Source organism: Macrobrachium nipponense, chromosome 20, assembly GCF_015104395.2.
Source record: "Macrobrachium nipponense isolate FS-2020 chromosome 20, ASM1510439v2, whole genome shotgun sequence".
Lineage (NCBI taxonomy): Eukaryota > Metazoa > Arthropoda > Malacostraca > Decapoda > Palaemonidae > Macrobrachium > Macrobrachium nipponense.
In genome coordinates, this window is record NC_061089.1 from 79,387,503 (window position 1) to 79,413,497 (window position 25,995).

At 38.6% G+C, this 25,995-nt stretch overlaps 1 protein-coding gene across 1 annotated transcript in view; it reads right to left on the reverse strand.

The window, feature by feature from the left end:
• LOC135220605 (mucin-2-like) overlaps nucleotides 1–24,410 on the reverse strand; it is a 32,329-nt gene extending 7,919 nt beyond the window's left edge. The window contains exons 1-4 of the mRNA XM_064257901.1: nucleotides 24,323–24,410; nucleotides 23,929–24,072; nucleotides 18,734–18,826; nucleotides 17,573–17,662 (exon numbers count right to left, since the gene is read on the reverse strand). Coding sequence (XP_064113971.1) covers nucleotides 17,573–17,662; nucleotides 18,734–18,826; nucleotides 23,929–24,072; nucleotides 24,323–24,410 — 415 coding nt within the window. The remainder of the gene's footprint in view (nucleotides 1–17,572; nucleotides 17,663–18,733; nucleotides 18,827–23,928; nucleotides 24,073–24,322) is intronic.
• Nucleotides 24,411–25,995: the final 1,585 nt, after the last annotated feature.

Consider the following 25,995-nt stretch of genomic DNA (forward strand, 5'->3'; position numbering starts at 1 on the left):
GCGATGATAAATAAAATACAAACACAGAAGCACCTAAACTTGCTAGATGCAATTCTAGCCAGGCTTTCTATAAGTTACAAAGTCCATTAACTAATGAAGACCCTATATTGTAGCCTGCACCAGAACATTTCCTAGATATCTAGTTGCAACAATTCCACGTAGTCTGTAGCCTAAAGAAACCCCTCTTTTACAATTACATTTAATTCTAGAGATTTATCTAAAACTTCACCACATCTGGAATGGTAGCATAGCAAAGAATAATAATATGACACTAATAAATATGATAAGTAATACAGTCTGTTTAGTTTTGGTGTTACTCAGTAATTAAGGTCATCATGACTAGTCATGTGGCATAAAGAAAGCACGTTCTTGTGTCTGACCTTTAGTTGTAAGGTTGAATTCTGAGACCATTTGAGCAGCAGTAGTTCTGTCAACAAGATGAGTTGTAAATACTGGACTTGGGGCCATTTCTATACCAGAACAGAGGGCATATATTACATTAATGGCAGCACTACTTAAAGGATCTTTTAGCAGCAGAAATATTGTTTATTCAAGGTGAAGTATAGACACAGAAACTCAGTATTGATGATCATCATGACTATACTCGTTTTTTTCCATCTGTCCACCCGCCTTTGCTGTTTGCGTATGGTAACACTGCATCCCGGTCTTTAGATAGTTACATTCAGCTTACATTCAATAATAATAACAATATCCTATTTCGAAAATTAACGGTGTAATTCACATACAGCAAATTATTAAAACACTTTTCAGTTGCAAATGTACTCCCAGATATCCTATTATTTACCTAAAACTTACACATAGCGTAACGATCTAAAGCCCAGGACGTGTGTTACCATACGCAAACACCACCGATGAAAAAAAACAGAGTATAGTCAGTGGCACAAAGTAATAAGACAACTTTGTCTGACCTTCAGTTGAAATGTCAATTTTTGATGTGGTTGGAGCAAGGGAGGTTCTGATCACTGTAGGATTTGTAATGTCAAGAGCCGGAGCAATTGGTTCTATAGTGGAACAGAAGGATAATACAACATTAATAGAACAGCTGCTAGAAGGATATCTTTGGACACAAACACACTATTTACTCATGATGAGTACGGGTCAAAAGGCACGGGAGTGGTTAGGAGTAAAAAATAGATTTCAATGAAGCATAGTAGTGAGAAATATATAAAATACATATACAGTTGCTCTTTAATTTAGTAGACTCTTTGAGGGTTAAACTTCTTGATAAGGCAGTTAAGTATCAAAGATAAAATATCACAGCCTGCACCTATATATTTTCAAAATACCTAACTGCTAAAATCTCTTCCACATACGTTTCCAACCTAAACTTAACACTGTACACTGACCATTGAATGTAAGAGATTCTTCTACGAATGCATCACACCTAAAATGGCTTCACAGTATAAAATAATCATAATAATGTAGCTGATAAGTACTGAAGGTTGTTAATGTTTGGTTCCATTCAGGAATTAAGGTCTTCATGAGTAGTCAAGAGGAAAGAAGAAAGCACGTGCTTGTGTCTGACCTTTAGTTGTAAGGTCGAATTCTGGGGTCACTTGAGCAGCAGTAGTTCTGTCAACAGGATGAGTTGTAAACACTGGACCCTGAGCAATCGTTTCTACAGCAGAATAGAGGCAGTATTTGGTATTAATGGGAACACCACTAGAAGGACATTTTTGACAACAGAAATATTGTTTGTTAACTATGATCAATGAAGTAAAGTGATGATATATAAATCACAAACACAGAAGCACCTAAACTTGCCAGATGCATTTCTGGCCAGGCTTTCTATAAGTTACAAAGTCCATTAAGTAATGAAGACCATGTATTGCAGTCTGCACTAGAACAGTTCCTAGACATCAAATTGCTTTTACAATTACATTTAATTTAAGAGATTTATCTAAAACTTCACCACATCTGGAATGGTAGCATAGCAAAGAATAATAATATGACACTAATAAAGATGATAAGTAGTTGAGTCTGTTTAGTTTTGGTGTTACTCAGTAATTAAGGTCATCATGACTAGTCATGTGGCATAAAGAAAGCACGTTCTTGCGTCTGACCTTTAGATGTAAGGTTGAATTCAGAAATCATTTGAGCAGCAGTAGTTCTGTCAACAGGACGAGTTGTAAACACTGGACCTGGGGCCATTTCTATAGCAGAACAGAGGGCATATATTACATTAATGGGAGCACTACTTAAAGGATCTTTTGGCAGCAGAAAGATTGTTTATTCAAGATGAAGTAAAGACACAGAAACTCAGAATTTATGGTCATCATGACTAGTCAGTGGCACAAAGAAATAAGACGACTGTGTCTGACCTTCAGTTGGAATGTAAATTTCTGATGTCGTTGGAGCAAGAGAGGTTCTGATCACTGTAGGATTTGTAAGGTCAAAAGCAGGAGCAATTGGTTCTATAGTGGAACAGATGGAGAATATGACATTAATATGACAGCAGCTAGAAGGATATTTTTGGACATAAACACACTATTTACTCATGATGAGTAAGGGTCAAAAGGTACTGGAGTGGTTAAGAGTAAAAGATAGATTTCAATGAAGCATAGTAGTGAGAAATATATAAAATACATATACAGTTGCTCTTTAATTTAGTAGACATTTTGAGGTATGGTCAGTTAAGTATCAAAGACAAAATGTCACATCATGCACCTATACATTTTCAAGATTGCTAACTGCTAAAATCTCTTCCACATAAGTTTCCAACCTAAACTTAACACTGTACTTTACACTGACCATTGAATTTAAGAGATTCTGCTACGAATGCATCACACCTAAAATGGCTTCACAGTATAGAATAATCATAATAATGTAGCTGATAAGTACTGAAGTCCGTTAAAGTTTTGTTCCATTCAAGAATTAAGGTCTTCATGAGTAGTCAAGAGGAAAGAAGAAAGCACATGCTTGTGTCTGACCTTTAGTTGTAAAGTCAAATACTGGGTGTTTATGTTAACTACTTGTTTAGTTGTTTGTGTACATACCGTTATCTGAAAACAACTTAACTACTCTACTGTAAATATCCAATCTATTGTAACATTACTCGTATGATATTTATCTTTTGTTTACTTAACTATGAAACTGTAAATAAGTTAGTCAGTGTATATAGAAATTCTAAAGGAATAGGAATAAAGCACAGCACGCAGTTTCTGGAGTTTTATATTTCTACCAAAGGAAATCAACATGGTGGCAGCGGTTATTTAAAGAATCCAAAAGAAAAAAAAGAAGAAAGAAGACTATTGCTACAAAACGTGTTTTCCTGAAGAAAATGGCTGAATCTGTGTTTCGTTTGCCTCCACCACTAGACCCCTTTGATGATAATCTTGCTGATACTTTCAAAAAATGGAGGAGACAAGTGGACATCTATATGACAGCAAGCGGAGCTAGTTCTAAACCCAAGAAAACGAAGGTTGCAATTATACTCCATTGCGCAGGACCACAAATGGTAGAAATATATGACCAGTTTAATTTTGAAACAGAGGAGCAGAAAGATAATCCTGATGATGTAATTAGGAGATTAGAAGAGTATTGTTGTCCTCGTACCAGTGAAGTGTTACAGTCCTTCAGGTTTTGGAAAATTACATACAAACAGCCATTTAATTCATTTTTGATAGAACTCAAGGTTCAGGCCGATAAATGTAATTTTCAAGAAAAAGAGCGAATGATAAGGGATAAAATTGTGTTTTCAGTGACAGGGAAACTACAGGAGCTGCTACTTCGAGGAAGAAACTTAAATTTAGAAAAAGCTGTCGAGATATGTTTGGCTTATGAAGCAACCGTTAATTGTGCTAAAGAGATGTGCGAAGTTGGTTCTGAGAATGTTAATAAGGTGAACAATTGGAGAACCAAAACTACAGATGGTTCCTTTAATAAGGATTTTACGGACTCAAAAAATATGGACAGGTATGCCGTGAAGTGTCGATTTTGTGGGTATAAGCATGAATTTGAAAAATCAAAATGCCCAGCATGGGGAAAAGTCTGTGAAGCATGTAAAGGAAGAAACCATTTCAAGGTTGTGTGTAAGAAAACAGTTAAAATTGTTAAAGAGAAGAACGAAGAGGCAGATGAAGGCTACGATCATTACATGTGGATGGCACCGGTTGCAATGAAAAATTCAAATAGATTAACTGCATTACTAATTGTAAACGATGCCGAGGTTAGATTTCATTTGGATACGGGTGCTGACGTGAATGCAATATGTCAAAGGTATGTCAAAAGGGATCAAGTGCGACCAACGTCTGTGAAACTCGCCATGTGGAATAAATCCAAGCTTTCGCCCATTGGCGAGACGACATTGAATGTGAAGAACCCCAAAAATGATGAAATTAGAAGTGTAACCTTCATTGTGGTTTCAAATGACCTAATGTGTTTACTTGGGTCAAAGACATGTCAAGAGATGGGATTCGTGTTTGTCAATGGTAAAGCATTTGTATCAAAAATTGACATAGACCATGAGATGAGTGACCTTGGTGACCTTGGAGAGGTTAAACTTAATGTAGATTCTACATTACCAGCAAGAATATTACCGTGCCGACGTTTACCCATTGCATTAAAATCAAAGGTTCAAAAAGAGTTACACTCTCTTGTGAAAAGAGGAGTTTTAATTCCGCAGACTGAACCAACTGACTGGGTTAGTCAAATGGCAGTCGTTCAAAAAACAAATGGAAAGTTAAGAATATGTATCGATCCTCAGCCTCTCAACAAAGCTCTTAAAAGGGAATATTACAAATTACCAATTTTGGAGGATATACTGCCAAGTCTAAAACATGCCAAGATATTTAGCAAACTGGATGTTCAAGAGGCTTTTTGGCATATACGACTGGATGAAGAATCCAGCAAGTTAACAATGATTACCCCCTTTGGTAGATATCGATGGGCTCGTCTACCTTTCGGGCTGAAGGTGAGCAGTGAAATATTTCAGCGAAAATTAAATGAGGCATTGGAGGGGCTTCGGGGTGTATACTGTGTAGCTGATGATATTGTGGTCGTTGGTTTTGGAAATGAGGAACACGACGCAATGCGTGATCACGAACAAAATCTTCAGTCACTACAGAAGCGTTGTCAAGAAAAAAAGATCAAACTAAATGAAGAGAAATCTGTTTATAGAAAAAAGGAAATCGCGTTCATGGGACATCGTTTAACATCATTCGGTGTGACGGTTGATGAAAATAAGGTAAAGGCCATTAAAGAAATGCCTGCCCCTACCGATATTTCAGGAATTCGGAGGTTTTGTGGAATGGTGCAATATCTATCAAGTTTTTTTACCCAATCTGGCTGATGATTTAGAACCTATCCGAAAGCTGACAAGAAAGAACTCAAAGTTTGAATGGAATGATGAGTGCACTCGCGCTTTCTCAGTGATCAAAGAAAAGGTCACCTGTACACCAGTTCTAGCTTATTTTGATCAAAGTAAGGAGCTTGTATTGCAGGTTGACAGCAGCAAGGATGGTATTGGAGCAGTCATTATGCAGGAAGGACGTCCAATAGAATACGCTTCAAGGACCTTAGCTGGAAACGAACGTAACTGGGCTCAGATTGAAAAAGAAGTTCTTGCTGTGGTTTTTGGTTTAGAGCGATTTGACCAGTATACTTTTGGGCGACGTGTTATTGTTCATAATGACCATAAGCCTCTTTCTTCAATCCTCGAAAAGCCATTAAGTCAAGCTCCAATGCGTTTACAAGTTTTAATGATGAGGTTGAACCGGTACGACGTCGAATATCAGTACAAAAGCGGAAAAAGCCTATTGTTAGCCGATACCCTTAGCAGGGCCTGCCCCAAAGAGGAAAATAGAGACACATTGGTAAGGATGATAGATTCACTGAAAAATTACCCCGATTCAATTTTAAAGGAAGTAAGAGACGCCACCACAAACGACGAAGAGCTGCAAGAATTATTGTCTGTAATCAAGGAAGGATGGCCTGATCGCAAAGACAAAATTCCGGAAGTATTAAAGCCTTACTTCGATTTTAGAGATTCCATGAGTTACCAAGACGGCATCATTCTTAAGGGAACTCGTATACTGATTCCTAGTAAACTACGAAATTCCATCAAAACGAAACTTCATGTAGCTCATCTTGGTTACGATAGCATGATGCGACGAGCAAGAGATGCAATATTCTGGCCAGGGATGTCGAAAGAAATAAAGCAAATGGTCAATTCATGTGACATTTGCCAGCAGTATAAACCTCGAAACCAGAAGGAATCGTTGATGGATGTTGATGACGGAGGCAGACCCTGGAATAAAATTGGATTAGATTTGTTTGAGATTGTTGGAAGAAATTATCTAGTCATTGTTGATTATTATTCCTCATTCACTGAAGTAGAGTTTCTAACGTCAACAACTTCAAATCATGTGATAGCGATAATCAAGAAGATGTTTGCTAGATACGGTATTCCTACCCAATTAGTGTCCGATGGAGGACCACAATTCAGCTCGTTTCAGTTTAAAGTTTTTGTTAAAGAGTGGGGTATAGAGCACAGGATGTCATCTCCGGGACATCCTCAAGGAAATGGAAGGCTGAAGCGGCAGTTAAAATAGTAAAAAATATGATGAAGAAGACGCATGCAGATGGTAAAGATCAATATTTGGCGTTACTAGAGCTGAGAAATACACCACGTCAAGACTCTAACTTAAGTCCAGCTCAGATGATGTTTGGACGTAAATTACGATCGATAATTCCTGAAATTATGAACAATGACAATCCAGTTTCTCAAAAAAGGGAAACCCGGAGAGAATCCATAAAGAAATATTATGATAAAACTGCAAGAGATATGACGCCATTAAACGAGGGGCAACCTGTATATTATCAAAATCCAGACAAGAAGGGTTGGGAAAAAGGGCTCATTAGCCATGCACAAGGAAACCGATCCTATATAATTGAAGGAAAAGAAGGAGGAATTTATAGAAGAAATAGAATTCATATCCGTCCAACTCCACAGGATTCATCGGCAATACCAGAAATGGAAGAAACTAGTAAATTGAGGGAAACCAGCGTTAATGATGAACAAACAAGCTATCATCCTATTTGCGACATGCCTAAATTGCCAAGAAGATCAGCTCATCTGCAAGAAAAGATGAAGGGCGAATAATTTATTGTTTTTATATTTTAATGTTTACAATGTATCCTACTTGTTCCTTATTTTATGTTGTATCAATTTGTCAGTTTCTTATTTTTGTCAAAACCCAAAGAAAGGGGGATGTTTATGTTAACTACTTGTTTAGTTGTTTGTGTACATACCGTTATCTGAAAACAACTTAACTACTCTACTGTAAATATCCAATCTATTGTAACATTACTCGTATGATATTTATCTTTTGTTTACTTAACTATAAAACTGTAAGTTAGTCAGTGTATATAGAAATTCTAAAGGAATAGGAATAAAGCACAGCACGCAGTTTCTGGAGTTTTATATTTCTACCAAAGGAAATCAACACTGGGGTCACTTGAGCAGCAGTAGTTCTGTCAACAAGATGAGTTGTAAATACTGGACCCTGAGCAATGGTTTCTACAGCAGAATAGAAGAAGTATTTGGCATTAATGGGAGCACCACTAAAAGGATTTGTTTTGGCAACAGAAACATTACTTATACAAGAAGTTCCATGAAGTATAGCGATGATATATAAAATACAAATACAGAACCACATAAGCTTTCCAGATGCATTTCTGGCCAGGCTTTCTATAAGTTACAAAGTCCATTAACTAATGAAGACCCTATATTGCAGTCTGCACTAGAACATTTCCTAGATATCTAATTGCAACATTTCCACATAGTCTGTAGCCTAAACAAACCCCTCTTTTACAATTACATTTAATTTAAGAGATTTATCTAAAACTTTGCCACATCTGGAATGGTAGCATAGCAAAGAATAATAATATGACACTAATAAAGTTGATAAGTAGTTAAGTCTGTTTAGTTTTGGTGTTACTCAGTAATTAAGGTCATCATGACTCAAGTGGCATAAAGAAAGACATTCTTGTGTCTGACCTTTAGTCGTAAAGATGATTTCTGGGGTCATTTGAGCAGCAGTAGTTCTGTCAACAGGACGAGTTGTAAACACTGGACCTGGGGTAATTTCTATAGCAGAATAGAAGGTGTATATGGCATTAATCTTTGAACTACTAAAAGGATCTTTTGACAACAGAAATCTAAATGCTACCAGCAATTCCATTTAATTGCTATACTAAAACTGTACTTTACACTTTACAGTGGTACCTCCACATACGAAATTAATCCGTTCTGAGGCAGCCTTCGTAACCTTAGCTTTTCGTATCTTGAACTGCATTTTACATGGAAATTGCCTAATTCGTTCCAAACCCTACAAAAACACCCCAGTAAATTTTATAATAAAGCTAAATTGACCAATAAACAATGAAATACAACAATTTGGACCATTGAATGCCTAACTTAATACGTACTACTAATATATACCTCTAAATAAAGTTTATTAGTGTACATGGTACACAAGAAATACTCTACGTACATACGTACGTATGTAGTAAAATGTGGAACCTTACCTTTCGAGTGAGGCTATCTCCAAAAGTGGCGACAGAGGAGGAGGACAAACGGCAGAAAATTTGTTACATAGCATGTAAACTTAACTTTACAAAACACATTAAAAATGTCAGGAAGCATAGACTAAACTTTACGAAACACATTAACAAAACCGTAACACTTAACTTTGCAAAAAACTTAAAATGAAAATTTTTTTTACATTTTTTTTTACATTTTTTTTACTTTTTATACTTTACTACGTTTTTTTTTTTTTTTTTTTTTAAACAAAATTTCAATTTCTTCACCACTTTCAACTTTGTTTTTTTGTAGTATCAATTGGATCTTCCATTTTGCTTACTCCTACTAAAGGCCTCTTTGAAAAATAACTATCCACGGAAGATCTGCCTACTTTTCACAATGTTCCTAAAATGACTCAGGCAAACGTCATCGAACTGCGCAAGCATACGACCTGTGTAAGCCTTTTCGGGGTGTCTCTTTTCTACAAATGATTGCACCTTATGAAAAGCAGCTAGAGCATCCTTAATTTCTGCCATTGTCATAGGGTCGTCCACCTCCTCCTCGCTGCTGCTAGAGAACTCTTCTTGAACGACGTTATGTTACATGGCCTCCAACTCCTTCAGGTCATCCGTCGTAAGCTCCTCTTGGTGCTCCTCGAGAAGGTCATTGATGTCGTCCTCGTCGACGACCAGCCACATGGACTTGCCGAGTGCAACGATCTCGTCAAGATCTGGTTGCGAAACAGTTTCAGGATCATTAACTGTTCCTGAATCTGCACCAGCTTCGCCCACATCGAATCCCTCGAAGTCTCGGGCGGATACGGCATCAGGCCAGAGTTTCCACGACGAAGAATTCAAGGTTCGCCTCGAAACCTCCTGCCAAGCTTGATCGATGAGTCGGGTGCATAGCACAACATCGAAATGCTCCTTCCAAAATTCACGCAAGGTGAGGTTTGTGGTATCGGTGATGTCGAAACATCTCTTGAAAAGATGTTTCGTATACAGCTTCTTGAAGTTCGATATCACTTGCTGGTCCATGGGCTGGAGGAAAGGGGTGGTGTTAGGCAGAGGATAAAGATCCTTGATAAAAGAATACTCCACTAGGATATCTTCCCCGAGGTCAGGAGGGTGAGTAGGGGCATTGTCCAACAACAGCTGACATTTCAGAGGGAGGCGCTTCTCTTCCAAGAATTTCTTTATGTCGGGCCGAAAAACAGATTTACCCACTCGGTGAACAAAAGTCTCGTTACCCAGGCTTTCGCATTAGCCCTCCACATCACTGGAAGCTTCTCCTTTAGCACTTTGTGGGCCTTGAAGGCTCGAGGAATCTCCAAATGATACACAAGTAGGGGCTTCACCTTGCAATCCCCACTGGCGTTCGAACAAAGTGCGAGCGTAAGCCTATCTTTCATAGGCTTATGCCCGGGTAGCTTCTTCTCTTCCTGCAAAAAGGCCAGTCTCATCACAGTTGAAGACTTGCTGAGAACTGTAGCCTTCCTTGATCGTCATCTCGTCGAACGTCTTAATAAAGGCTTTGGCCGCTTTCGTGTCCGAGCTGGCCGCCTCTCCATGCCACACCACCGAATGGATGACAGTCCATTTACGGAATTTTTCGAACCACCCATGAGAAGCCTTGAAGTCTGCGATTGGCGTCGATGTCCCTTCTCGTCCGTCATCTTCAGCCTGGGCAATCAAATCGCCGAAAATAGCGCTAGCCTTATGGCAGATTGCCATCTCAGTTATCGTATCGCCAGCGATTTCTTTGTCTTTTATCCAGACAAGAAGCAGCCTTTCCATCTCGTCGTACATGTGGCTCCTCTTGCTAGACAAAATAGTCATGCCCTTGGAAGGTGTAGCTGCTTTGATGGTTTCCCTCTGCTTAAGGATGGTGCCTATCGTTGACGGATTTCGGCCATATTCCTTAGCGATCACACTCAATCGCATGCCAGCTTCATACTTTTTAATTATCTCCATCTATATCTCCAAAGAAAGCATCCTCTTCTTTCTGTGAACTTCAACTTTCTTGGGACCCATGACTACGTATATACTGTACGTAATTAAGTTATGTAGTAATATACTAATGTTCTCACACAACGCGATAAAGTAGTACTACAACGAAATCACTAACGAAACGTTAATAAACAAAATCATATAGAACGAACGAATCCCGTGTGCTTACGATAACGATGCTGCTGCCGAGTGGCTGAAGAAGCACGCCGCTACGTAAATGCACAATGGGAGGGATGCTGACCAATAGGAGAGCAGGATCTTATGGCGGTGACTAGCATAAGGAACCAATGAGAGAGCGGGAGGATGGTGGCGAGTCTACTCAGTTGGTGGTGCGCGAGTTTCAAAATTGTTATCGGTGGTCCGGGCAAATCTTGGGACTTTACAGCAACAACCTTTCGTATCCTGAACTATTTTCGTATGTAGAGCCAAAAAAATCTTCATATTTGCTTTCGTAACTCGAATTTTTCGTACGTTGATCCTTTCGTATATCGAGGTACCACTGTATTTTAAATTTAAGGAATCATCTTAACATGGATCTGTATGGAAAATAACAATAATAATAATATTACTAATATAGATGACAAGTACTGCAGTCTATTAAGTTTTGGTGTTACTAAGTAATGAAGGTCATCTATGGCAGAAGAGAAAGAGTACAAGTCATTAATGAGACATCCACTAAAGCGAATTTTTTGGGCCACAAAGACATGATTCTCTCATGATGAATGACTGTCCAAAGATGATGAAAGAGTTGAGAATGACATTTCACTTGTGTCTAATCTGTGGCATTAAAAAAAAAACAATGCTTGTGTATGACCTCCAGTTGTAATGTTGATTCCTGAGTCATTTGAGCAGGAGTAGTTCTGACAATTGTTATAAAGTCAGGGGCTGGAACAACTGGTTCTATTGTGGAATATAACGAGTAAATATCTTTAATGAGATGGCTGGTAATAGTTTTTCTTAGTAACAAAATAACCTTAATACATAATGTAGTTGATTATGACAGTGATAAGCACAGAAATTTGTTAAATTCCAGTGTTACTCGGTATTTATGGTCATCATGACTAGTCAGTGGCATAAAGAAATAAGACAACTGCGTCTGATCGTCAGTTGAAATATCAATTTTTAATGTCATTGGAGCAAGAGAGGTTCTGATCACTGTAGGATTTGTAATGTCAAGAGCAGGAGCAATTGGTTCTATAGTGGAACAGATGGAGAATATGACATTAATAGGACAGCTGCTAGAAGGATATCTTTGGACACAAACACACTATTTACTCATGATGAGTACGGGTCAAAAGGCACGGGAGTGGTTAAGAGTAAAAAATAGATTTCAATGAAGCATAGTAGTGAGAAATATATAAAATACATATACAGTTGCTCTTTAATTTAGTAGACTCATTGAGGGTTAAAGTTCTTGATAAGGCAGTTAAGTATCAAAGACAAAATATCACAGCCTGCACCTATATATTTTCAAGATACCTAAATGCTAGGACCTCTTCCACATACGTCGTTTCCAACCTAAACTTAACACTGTACTTTACACTGACCATTGAATTTAAGAGATTCTTCTACGAATGCATCACACCTAAAATGGCTTCACAGTATAAAATAATCATAATAATGTAGCAGATAAGTACTGAAGGCTGTTAACGTTTGGTTCCATTCAAGAATTAAGGTCTTCATGAGTAGTCAAGAGGAAAGAAGAAAGCACATGCTTGTGTCTGACCTTTAGTTGTAAGGTCGAATTCTGGGGTCACTTGAGCAGCAGTAGGTCTGTCAACAGGACGAGTTGTAAACACTGGACCCTGAGCAATTGTTTCTACAGCAGAATAGAGGCAGTATTTGGCATTAATGGGAACACCATTAGAAGGACATTTTTTGATAACGGAAATATTGTTTGTTAACTATGATCATTGAAGTAAAGTGATGATATATAAATCACAAACACAGAAGCACCTAAACTTGCCAGATGCATTTCTGGCAAGGCTTTCTATAAGTTACAAAGTCCATTAACTAATGAAGACAATGTATTGCAGTCTGCACTAGAACAGTTCCTAGACATCAAATTGCTTTTACAATTACATTTAATTTAAGAGATTTATCTAAAACTTCACCACATCTGGAATGGGAGCATAGCAAAGAATAATAATATGAAACTAATAAAGATGATAAGTAGTTAAGTCTGTTTAGGTTTGGTGTTACTCAGTAATTAAGGTCATCATGACTAGTCATGTGGCATAAAGAAAGCACGTTTTTGTGTCTGACCTTTAGATGTAAGGTTGAATTCAGAGATCATTTGAGCAGCAGTAGTTCTGTCAACAGGACTAGTTGTAAACACTGGACCTGGGGCCATTTCTATAGCAGAACAGAGGGCATATATTACATTAATGGCAGCACTACTTAAAGGATCTTTTGACACCAGAAATATTGTTTATTCAAGATGAAGTAAAGACACAGAAACTCAGTATTTATGGTCATTTTGACTAGTCAGTGGCACAAAGAAATTAGACGACTGTGTCTGACCTTCAGTTGGAATGTCAATTTCTGATGTTGTTGGAGCAAGAGAGGTTCTGATCACTGTAGGATTTGTAATGTCAAGAGCAGGAGCAATTGGTTCTATAGTGGAACAGATGGAGAATATGACATTCATATGACAGCAGCTAGAAGGATATCTTTGGACATAAACACACTATTTACTCATGATGGGTACAGGTCAAAAGGCACTGGAGTGGTTACGAGTAAAAAATAGATTTCAATGAAGCATAGTAGTGAGAAATATATAAAATACATATACAGTTGGTCTTTAATTTATTAAGACTGTTTGAGGTATGGTCAGTTAGGTATCAAAGACAAAATGTCACATCATGCACCTATACATTTTCAAGATACCTAACTGCTAAAATCTCCTCCACATAAGTTTCCAACCTAAACTTAACACTATACTTTACACTAACCATTGAATTTAAGAGATTCTTCTACGAACGCATCACACCTAAAATGGCTTCACAGTATAAAATAATCATAATAATGTAGCTGATAAGTACTGAAGTCTGTTAAAGTTTTGTTCCATTCAAGAATTAAGGTCTTCATGAGTAGTCAAGAGGAAAGAAGAAAGCACGTGCATGTGTCTGACCTTTAGTTGTAAGGTCGAATTCTGGGGTCACTTGAGCAGCAGTAGTTCTGTCAACAGGACGAGTTGTAAACACTGGACCCTGAGCAATTGTTTCTACAGCAGAATAGAGACAGTATTTGGCATTAATGGGAGCTCCACTAAAAGGATTTGTTTTGGTAACAGAAATATTACTTATCCAAGAAGTTAAATGAAGTATAGAGATGATAAATAAAATACACACACAGAAGCACCTAAACTTGCTAGATGCAATTCTAGCCAGGCTTTCTATAAGTTACAAAGTCCATTAACTAATGAAGACCATGTATTGCAGTCTGCACTAGAACAGTTCCTAGACATCAAATTGCTTTTACAATTACATTTAATTTAAGAGATTTATCTAAAACTTCACCGCAACTGGAATGGTAGCATAGCAAAGAATAATAATATGACACGAATAAAGATGATATGTACTACAGTCTCTTTAGTTTTGGTGTTACTCAGTAATTAAGGTCATCATGACTAGTCATGTGGCATAAAGAAAGCACGTTCTTGTGTCTGACCTCTAGTTGTAAGGTTGAATTCTGAGACCATTTGAGCAGCAGTAGTTCTGTCAACAAGATGAGTTGTAAACAATGGATCTGGGGCAATTTCTATAGCAGAATAGAAGGTGTATATGGCATTAATCTTTGAACTACTAAAAGGATCTTTTGGCATCAGAAATCTAACTGCTGCCAGCAAATCCGTGTAAGGACAATGATTTTCCTTATTTTTATTGTATCCAATCAAGTTGCTTAGTTCTTACTTCCATCTGATAGAGCATTCCGCGGCCTTTCTGCCGACGTATAACACATGTAATTCCATTATTTGTATGCCTTATTATCTTTAAATGTATGTTTGTAAGAAAACACAAATCTACTGTCTCAGAGTCATTTCTGCTCTCGGTGCTAGTCTGTTCTACTTATCCGTCTGCACCTGTCTTAATCTCTGGTCCTCACAACTGGTGACCTCCCGGAGTTGGTGACAGCAGTCTAGGCCCAGCCTTTAATGGACTAATTACAGCTCTAACCTTCAGAGAACCTTTAGCGGACTCAATACGGCACCACAGTTTAGGTCTCTGAAAACTCCATTGTGAGGATGACACCAAAGCCATTAACGGACTAATCACGGCACAGCTTCCCAGTGTGTTTTGGCGTTTATTTTTGAGGACGGGTAGCTGGGTGCTGGTCAGCCAACACAAAAATTCAGGTGGCAGTCCAGAAACATCCATCCGACGTCGTGGCCTCCTTTGCCTCACCCAGGGGACGCCAGATATCTTCTTAACCCGCCGAACCTGCGGGCCTCCTTGGTTCTTCCCCCGGCGCCATTGCCACCCGACGTTGCTGTTGCTGCCGCACATGTCGGCCTGCTTGGCCCCCCTGTCATCGCTGCCTGTGGGCCTCCTCAAACCCTCGACACTGCTGTCGCTCCTGGTCCTGGGGCTCGCTCGGCCTGCCTGACGTTGCTGCTACACCTGTGGACCTGCTCACCCTTCCGACGCCATCGCCTGTAGTCCTTGGCCCACCGACACTGCTGCCACACCTGTGGGCCTCCCCTGCTTGCCAACACTGCTACCTGTGGGTTTCCTCGATCTGCTGACGCCGCTGCTCACCTGTGGTTCCGCTCTACCTGCGGGACGCCGCTGCAGCGCTGGGGACTTCCTCAGCCCAACCTACGCCGCCATTGCACCTGGGTGTCCCCACGGCCTGTCCCAGGCCGCCACCACACACATTGCAGCTCTCCACAGTCTTGGTCGCCCCAGCCGACAGTAGAACCCCCCAGGCAACCGCCAGAGGAGGCATCCTGTCAGCCAGCAACACCGAAGGACTCTACACTCGATGATGCCCCACAACAAGTGTCACAAGGACACGGGGTCGCTTCCTACCTCCAAGATATTTTTTCATCCAATAATTATTCCATGATCATTGTCTTGAGGGGGAGTATTTGTAAGGACAACGCTTCTCCCTATTTTTATTGTATCCAATCATCAAGTCGTGTTGTTCTTACTTCCATCTGATAGAGCATTCCGCGGCCTTTCCGCTGACGTATAACACATGTAATTCCATTATTTGTACGCCTTATTATCTTTAAATGTATGTTTGTAAGAAAACACAAATCTACTGTCTCAGAGTCATTTCTGCTCTCGGTGCTAGTCTGTACTACTTATCCGTCTGCACCTGTCTTAATCTCTGGTCCTCACATCCATTTAATTGCTATCCTAACTAAAACTGTACTTTACACTATTTTAAATTTAAGGGATTCATCCAAACATGGATCAGTATGGCAAATAGTAATAATAATAATAATAATAATAATATAGATGACAAGTACTGCAGTCTATTAAGTTTTGGTGTTACTTAGTAATTAAGGTCATCTAAGGCAGAAGAGAAAGAGTATAAGTCATTAATGAGATATCCACTAAAGCGAATTTTTGGGCCACAAAGACATGATTCTCTCATGATGAATGACTGTCCAAAGATGATGAGAGAGTTAAGAATGACATTTCACCTGTGTCTAATCTGCGGCATTAAGAAAAAACGATGCTTTTGTCAGACCTCTAGTTGTAATGTTGATTCCTGGAGTCATTTGAGCAGGAGTAGTTCTGACAATTGTTATAAAGTCAGGGACTTTATAACAAGTTCTATAGTGGAATATAACGAGTAAATAGCATTAATGGATGGCTGGTAATAGGAGTTTTTGCTTAGTAACAAAATAGCCATTATACGTAATGTAGTTGATTACGATAATGATAAGTGTAGAAATTTGTTAAATTCCAGTTTTACTCAGTATTTATGGTCATCATGACTAGTCAGTGGCACAAAGAAATAAGACAAATGTGTCTGACCTTCAGTTGAAATGTCAATTTTTTATGTCGTTGGAGCAAGAGAGGTTCTGATCACTTTAGGATTTGTAATGTCAAGAGCAGAAGCAATTGGTTCTATAGTGGAACAGATGGAGAATATGACATTAATAGGACAGCTGCTAGAAGGATATCTTTGGACACAAACACACTATTTACTCATGATGAGTACGGGTCAAAAGGCACTGGAGTGGTTAAAAGTAAAAATTAGATTTCAATGAAGCATAGTAGTGAGAAATATATAAAATACATATACAGTTGCTCTTTAATTCATTAGACTCATTGAGGGTTAAACTTCTTGATAAGGTAGGGTCAGTTAAGTACTATCAAAGACAAAATATCACAGCATGCACCTATACATTTTCAAGATACCTAACTGCTAAAACCTCTTCCACATAAGTTTCCAACCTAAACTTAACACTGTACTTTACACTAACCATTGAATTTAAGAGATTCCTCTAAGAATGCATCACACCTAAAATGGCTTCACAGTATAAAATAATCATAATAATGTAGCTGATAAGTACTGAAGGTTGTTAACATTTGGTTTCATTCAGGAATTAAGGTCTTCATGAGTAGTCAAGTGGCATAAAGAAAGCACGTTATTGTGTCTGACCTTTAGTTGTAAAGATTATTTCTGGGGTCGCCTGAGCAGCAGTAGTTCTGTCAACAAGATGAGTTGTAAACACTGGACCTGTGGCAATTTCTATAGCAGAATAGAAGGTGTATATGGCATTAATCTTTGAACTACTCAAAGGATCTTTTGGCAACAGAAATCTATCTGTTACCAGCAATTCTGTTTAATTGCTATCCTAACTAAAACTGTACTTTACACTTTATTTTAAATTGAAGGGATTCATCCAAACATGGATCAGTATGGCAAATAATAATAATAATAATACTAATATAGATGACAAGTACAGCAGTCTATTAAGTTTTGTTGCTACTAAGTAATTAAGGTCACCATGACTAGTCAAGTGGTATAAAGAATACACACACTTGTGTCTGACCTTTAGTTGTAAGGTTGAATTCTGAGATCATTTGAGCAGCAGTAGTTCTGTCAACAGGACGAGTTGTAAACACTGGACCTGGGGCCATTTCTATAGCAGAACAGAGGGCATATATTACATTAATGGCAGCACTATTTAAAATATCTTTTAGCAGCAGAAATATTGTTTATTCAAGGTGAAGTATAGACACAGAAACTCAGTATCTATGGTCATTATGACTATACTCGTTTTTTTTCCATCTGTCCACCCGCCTTTGCTGTTTGCGTATGGTAACACTGTGTCCCAGGCTTTAGATAGTTACATTCAGCTTACATTCAACAATAATAACAATATCCTATTTCGAAAATTAACGGTGTAATTCGCATACAGTAAATTATTAAAACACTTTTCAGTTGCAAATGTACTCCCAGATATCCTATTATTTACCTAAAACTTACACATAGCGTAACTATCTAAAGCCAGGGACGCAATGTTACCATACGCAAACACCATAGATGGAAAAAAACAGAGCATAGTCAGTGACACAAAGAAATAAGACAACTGGGTCTGACCATCAGTTGAAATGTCAATTTTTGATGTGGTTGGAGCAAGAGAGGTTCTGATCACTGTAGGATTTGTAATGTCATGAGCAGGAACAATTGGTTCTATAGTGGAACAGATGGATAATACAACATTAATAGGACAGCTGCAAGAAGGATATCTTTGGACACAAACACACTATTTACTCATGATGAATAAGGGTCAAAAGCACTGGAGTGGTTATAAGAGTAAAAAATAAATTTCAATGAAGCACAGCATTGAGAAACATATAAAATACATATGCAGTTGGTCTTTAATTTAGTAGACTCTTTGAGGTATGGTCAGTTAAGTATCAAAGACAAAATGTCACATCACACTCCTATACATTTTCAAGATACCTACCTGCTAAAATCTCTTCCACATAAGTTTCCAACATAAACTTAACACTGTACTTTACACTGACCATTTAATTTAAGAGATTCTTCTACGAATGCATCACACCTAAAATGGCTTCACAGTATAAAATAATCATAATAATGTAGCTGATAAGTACTGAAGTCTGTTAAAGTTTTGTTCCATTCAAGAATTAAGGTCTTCATGAGTAGTCAAGAGGAAAGAAGAAAGCACATGCTTGTGTCTAACCTTTAGTTGTAAGGTCGAATTCTGGGGTCAATTGAGCAGCAGTAGTTCTGTCAACAGGATGAGTTGGAAACACTGGACCCTGAGCAATTGTTTCTACAGTAGAATAGAAGCAGTATTTGGCATCAGTGGGAGCACCACTAAAAGGATTTGTTTTGGCAACAGAAATATTATTTATCATAGAAGTTCAATGAAGTATAGCGATGATATATAAAATACAAATACAGAACCACATAAGCTTACGAGATGCATTTCTGGCCAGGCTTTCTATAAGGTACAAAGTCCATTAACTAATGAAGACCCTATATCGTAGCCTGCACCAGAACATTTCCTAGATATCTAATTGCAACATTTCCACGTAGTCTGTAGCCTAAACAAACCCCTCTTTTACAATTACATGTAATTTAAGAATTTATCTAAAACTTCACCACATCTGGAATGGTAGCATAGCAAAGAATAATAATATGACACTAATAAAGATGATAAGTACTAAAGTCTGTTTAGTTTTGGTGTTACTCAGTAATTAAATAAGGGAAGCAAAAGGGAGTGTGGTAACTATCGGGGCATAAGTTTACTGTCAGTCCCAGGGAAGATATTCATGAGAGTAATACTTAATAGAATAAGACCTATAGTAGAAGAGAAACTTAGAGAACAGCAGTGTGGTTTTAGAAGTGGAAGGTCAACAGTGGATCAAATTTTCACCTTAAGACAGATAATTGAGAAGAGATGGGAGTATGCAAAGCCAATATTCTGTGCTTTTATAGACTTGGAGAAAGCGTATGATTCAGTATGGAGAGATGGAATGTGGAGAGTGGCAGAACACTATGGTATACCACTGAAAGTGATAAGGATACTAAAGAAGTGGTACTAAGGAGTGTGCAGCTGTGTACAGCTGGATGGACAGCAAAGTGACTGGTTCCCAGTTGGAAGTGGGCTAAGACAGGGATGTGTTATGTCACCCACCTTGTTTAATGTATATATTGACCATATAATGAGAAGAGTGATGGAGAATGAAAACAGAGGGGCTAGTATTGGTGGAGAAGTTTTTATGGATTTGGACTTTGCTGATGATGTTGCGTTGGTTGCGGATACGTGGCTGGTGCTGGTAGGTATGGTAATGAGGAAGGAGACAGAGACACAGAATTTTGGCTTGAACATCAGCACAAAGAAGAGCGAGATCATGGTTGTGAGTAAGGATGATGATTGGGTGCACATGGAGGATATGACAATCAGAGGACAGGAACTCAAGCAAGTTGAGAATTTTGTTTACTTGGGAAGTGTAGTAACAGCAGACGGGAGGCAAATTGAAGATATACAAAGAAGAAAACTAGGAGCAGCAAGAGCTTTTGAGGTTCTGAGAAAAAACGTTTGGTCAAGGCATGAAATTAGCTTGAAAACTAAGATGAGAATATTCAATGCAGTAGTACTACCAGTCCTGATGTATGGCTCGTCCACCTGGGCACTGGCAACAGAAATATTATTTATCATAGAAGTTCAATGAAGTATAGCGATGATATATAAAATACAAATACAGAACCACATAAGCTTACGAGATGCATTTCTGGCCAGGCTTTCTATAAGGTACAAAGTCCATTAACTAATGAAGACCCTATATCGTAGCCTGCACCAGAACACTTCCTAGATATCTAATTGCAAAATTTCCACGTAGTCTGTAGCCTAAACAAACCCCTCTTTTACAATTACATTTAATTTAAGAATTTATCTAAAACTTCACCACATCTGGAATGGTAGCATAGCAAAGAATAATAATATGACACTAATAAAGATGATAAGTACTAAAGTCTGTTTAGTCTTCAACCTGGTACTGACTGGCAAAGGCCAGTCAGTACCAGGTTGAAGAGGGGAAGGCTGAAATGGTTTGGACATGTTGAGAGGATGGATGGGAATAGAGACCCCAGGAGAGCACTGGGAGCAGTACAAATAGGAAGAAGACCGCTGGTCAGACCAAAAACGAGGTGGATAGACATAATTGTCAGGGATCTTGAGGATGAAATCCAAAACTTAGAGGAAGCAAGGGAAATGGCTCGGGATAGAGACAGATGGAGAGGAACTGTATCAGCCTTATGCCAATGGCCAGTGGCGGAAAGATAAAGTAAGTAAGTCAGTAATTAAGGTCATCATGACTAGTCATGTGGCATAAAGAAAGCACGTTCTTGTGTCTGACCTTTAATTGTAAGGTTGAATTCTGAGACCATTTGAGCAGCAGTAGTTCTGTCAACAAGATGAGTTGTAAACAATGGACCTGGGGCAATTTCTATAGCAGAATAGAAGGTGTATATGGCATTAATCTTTGAACTACTAAAAGGATCTTTTGGCATCAGAAATCTAACTGCTGCCAGCAATTCCGTGTAATGACAACGCTTTTCCCTATTTTTATTGTATCTAATCAAGTCGCGTAGTTCTTACTTCCATCCGATAGAGCATTCCGCGGCCTTTCTGCCGATGTATAACACATGTAATTCCATTATTTGTATGCCTTATTATCTTTAAATATATGCTTGTAAGAAAACACAAATCTACTGTCTCAGAGTCATTTCTGCTCTCGGTGCTAGTCTGTACTACTTATCCGTCTGCACCTGTCTTAATCTCTGGTCCTCACAACTGGTGACCTCCCGGAGTTGGTGACAGCGGTCTAGGCCCAGCCTTTAATGGACTAATTATGGCTCTCACCTTCAGAGAACCTTTAGCGGACTCAATACAGCGCCACAGTTTAGGTCTCTGAAAACTCCATTGTGAGGACGACACCAACGCCGTTAACGGACTAATCACGGCATAGCTTCCCAGTGTGTTTTGGCGTTTATTTTTGAGGACGGGTAGCTGGGTGCTGGTCGGCCAGCACAAAAATTCAGGTGGCAGTCCAGAAGCATCCATCCGACGTCGTGGCCTCCTTAGCCTCACCCGGGGGACGCCAGATATCTTCTCAACCCGCTGAACCCGCGGGCCTCCTTGGTTCTTCCCCCGGCACCATTGCCACACCTGCGAGTCCCCAGGCAACCTCCCGACACCGTTGCTACACCCAGGGTCCTGCCTTACCCACCCGACGTTGCTGCCGCACATGTGGGCCTGCTCGGCCCCCCTGACATCACTGCCTGTGGGCCTCCTCAAACCCTCGACGCTGCTGTCGCTCCTGGTCTTGGGGCTCGCTCGGCCTGCCTGATGTTGCTGCTACACCTGTGGACCTGCTCACCCTTCCAACGCCATCGCCTGTAGTCCTCAGCCCACTGACACCGCTGCCACACCTGTGGGCCTCCCCTGCCTGCAGACGCCACTACCTGTGGGTTTCCTTGACCTGCTGACGCTGCTGCTCACCTGTGGTTCCGCTCCGCACCTGGGTGTCCCCACGGCCTGTCCCAGGCCGCCACTACACACAGTGAGGCTCTTCACAGTCTTGGTCGCCCTAGCCGACAGTAAAAAACTCCAGGCAACCGCCAGGGGAGGCATCCTGTCAGCCAGCAACACAGAAGGACTCTACACGCGATGCTGCCCCACAACAAGTGTCACAAGGACACGGGGTCGCTTCCTGCCTCCAAGATATTTTTTCATCCAATAATTATTCCATAATCATTGTCTTGAGGGGGAGTATTTGTAAGGACAACGCTTTTCCCTATTTTTATTGTATCCAATCATCAAGTCGCGTTGTTCTTACTTCCATCCGATAAAGCGTTCCGCGGCCTTTCCGCTGACGTATAACACATGTAATTCCATTATTTGTACGCCTTATTATCTTTAAATGTATGTTTGTAAGAAAACACAAATCTGCTGTCTCAGAGTCATTTCTGCTCTCGGTGCAAGTCTGTTCTACTTATCCGTCTGTGCCTGTCTTAATCTCTGGTCCTCACATCCATTTAATTACCATCCTAACTAAAGCTGTACTTTGCACTATTTTAATTTAAGGGATTCATCCAAACATGGATCAGTATGGCAAATAATAATAATAATAATAATAATAATAATAATAATAATAATAATAATAATAATAATAATAATAATAATAATAATAATAATAATAATAATAATATAGATGACAAGTACTGCAGTCTATCAAGTTTTGGTGTTACTAAGTAATTAAGGTCATCTATGGCAGAAGAGAAAGAGTATAAGTCATTAATGAAATATCCACTAAAACGAATTTTTTTGGGTCACAAAGACATGATTCTCTCATGATGAATGACTGTCCAAAGATGATGAGAGAGTTAAGAATGACATTTCACTTGTGTCTAATCTGCGGCATTAAGAAAAAACGATGCTTGTGTCTGATCTCCAGTTGTAATGTTGATTCCTGGAGTCATTGAGCTGGAGTAGTTCTGACAATTGTTATAAAGTCAGGGACTTTATAACAAGTTCTATAGTGGATATAACGAGTAAATAGCATTAACGGATGGCTGGTAATAGGAGTTTTTGCTTAGTAACAAAATAGCCATTATACGTAATGTAGTTGATTACGATAATGATAAGTGTAGAAATTTGTTAAATTCCAGTTTTACTCAGTATTTATGGTCATCATGACTAGTCAGTGGCACAAAGAAGTAAAACAAATGTGTCTGACCTTCAGTTGAAATGTCAATTTTTTATGTCGTTGGAGCAAAAGAGGTTCTGATCACTGTAGGATTTGTAATGTCAAGAGCAGGAGCAATTGGTTCTATAGTGGAACAGATGGAGAATATGACATTAATAGGACAGCTGCTAAAAGGATATCTTTGGACACAAACACACTATTTACTCATGATGAGTACGGGTCAAAAGGCACTGGAGTGGTTAAAAGTAAAAATTAGATTTTAATGAAGCATAGTAGTGAGAAATATATAAAATACATATAGAGTTGCTCTTTCATTCATTAGACTCATTGAGGGTTAAACTTCTTGATAAGGCAGGGTCAGTTAAGTACTATCAAAGACAAAATATCACAGCATGCACCTATACATTTTCAAGATACCTAACTGCTAAAACCTCTTCCACATGAGTTTCCAATCTAAACTTAACACTGTAATTTACTCTGACCATTGAATGTAAGAGATTCTTCTACGAATGCATCACACCTAAAATGGCTTCACAGTATAAAATAATCATAATAATGTAGCTGATAAGTACTGAAGGTTGTTAATGTTTGGTTTCATTCAGGAATTAAGGTCTTCATGAGTAGTCAAGTGGCATAAAGAAAGCACGTTCTTGTGTCTGACCTTTAGTCGTAAAGATTATTTCTGGGGTCACCTGAGCAGCAGTAGTTCTGTCTACAAGATGAGTTGTAAACACTGGACCTGGGGCAATTTCTATAGCAGAATAGAAGGTGTATATGGCATTAATCTTTGAACTACTCAAAGGATCTTTTGGCAACAGAAATCTAACTGTTACCAGCAATTCCGTTTAATTGCTATCCTAACTAAATCTGTACTTTACACTTTATTTTAAATTTAAGGGATTCATCCAAACATGGATCAGTATGGCAAATAATAATAATAATAATACTAATATAGATGACAAGTACAGCAGTCTATTAAGTTTTGGTGCTACTAAGTATTTAAGGTCATCATGAATAGTCAAGTGGTATAAAGAAAACACACACTTGTGTCTGACCTTTAGTTGTAAGGTTGAATTCTGAGATCATTTGAGCAGAAGAAGTTCTGTCAACAGGACGAGTTGTAAACACTGGACCTGGGGCCATTTCTATAGCAGAACAGTGAGCATATATTACATTAATGGCAGCACTACTTATAGGATCTTTTGGCAGCAGAAATATTGTTTATTCAAGATGAAGTATAGACACAGAAACTCAGTATTTATGGTCATCATGACTATACTCGTTTTTTTTCCATCTGTCCACCTGCCTTTGCTGTTTGCGTATGGTAACACTGCGTCCCGGGCTTTAGATAGTTACATTCAGCTTATATTCAACAATAATAACAATATCCTATTTGTAAAATTAACAGTGTAATTCGCATACAGTAAATTATTAAAACACTTTTCAGTTGCAAATGTACACCCAGATATCCTATTATTTACCTAAAACTTACACATAGTGCAACTATCTAAAGCCCGGGACGCAGTGTTACCATACGCAAATACCACAGGCGGGTGGACAGATGGAAAAAAAACAGAGTATAGTCAGTGGCACAAAGAAATAAGACAACTGTGTCTGACTTTCAGTTGAAATGTCAATTTTTGATGTGGTTGGAGCAAGAGAGGTTCTGATCACTGTAGGATTTGTAATGTCATGAGCAGGAACAATTGGTTCTATAGTGGAACAGATGGATAATACAACATTAATAGAACAGCTCCTAGAAGGATATCTTTGGACACAAACACACTATTTACTCATGATGAATAAGGGTCAAAAGGCAATGGAGTGGTTAAGAGTAAAAAATAGATTTCAATGAAGGACAGCATTGAGAAATATATAAAATACATATACAGTTGCTCTTTAATTTAGTAGACTGTTTGAGGTATGGTCAGTTAAGTATCAAAGACAGAATGTCATATCATGCACCTATACATTTTCAAGATACCTAACTGCTAAAATCTCTTCCACATAAGTTTCCAACCTAAACTTAACACTATACTTTACACTAACCATTGAATTTAAGAGATTCTTCTACGAATGCATCACACCTAAAATGGCTTCACAGTATAAAATAATAATAATGTTGCTGATGAGTACTGAAGTCTGTTAAAGATTTGTTCCATTCAAGAATTAAGGTCTTCATGAGTAGTCAAGAGGAAAGAAGAAAGCACGTGCTTGTGTCTGATCTTTAGTTGTAAGGTCGAATTCTGGGGTCACTTGAGCAGCAGTAGTTCTGTCAACAGGACGATTTGTAAACACTGGACTCTGAGCAATTGTTTCTACAGCAGAATAGAAGAAGTATTTGGCATCAATGGGAGCACCACGAAAAGGATTTGTTTTGGCAACAGAAATATTACTTATCCAAGAAGTTCAATGAAGTATAGTGATGATATATAAAATACAAATAAACCACGTAAGCTTACCAGATGCATTTCTGGCCAGGCTTTCTATAAGTTACAAAGTCCATTAACTAATGAAGACCCTACATTGTAGCCTGCACCAGAACATTTCCTAGATATCTAATTGCAACAATTCCACATAGTCTCTAGCCTAAACAAACCCCTCTTTTACAATTACATTTAATTTAAGAGATTTATCTAAAACTTCATCACATCTGGAATGGTAGCATAGCAAAAAATAATAATATGACACTAATAAAGATGATAAGTACTAAAGTCTGTTTAGTTTT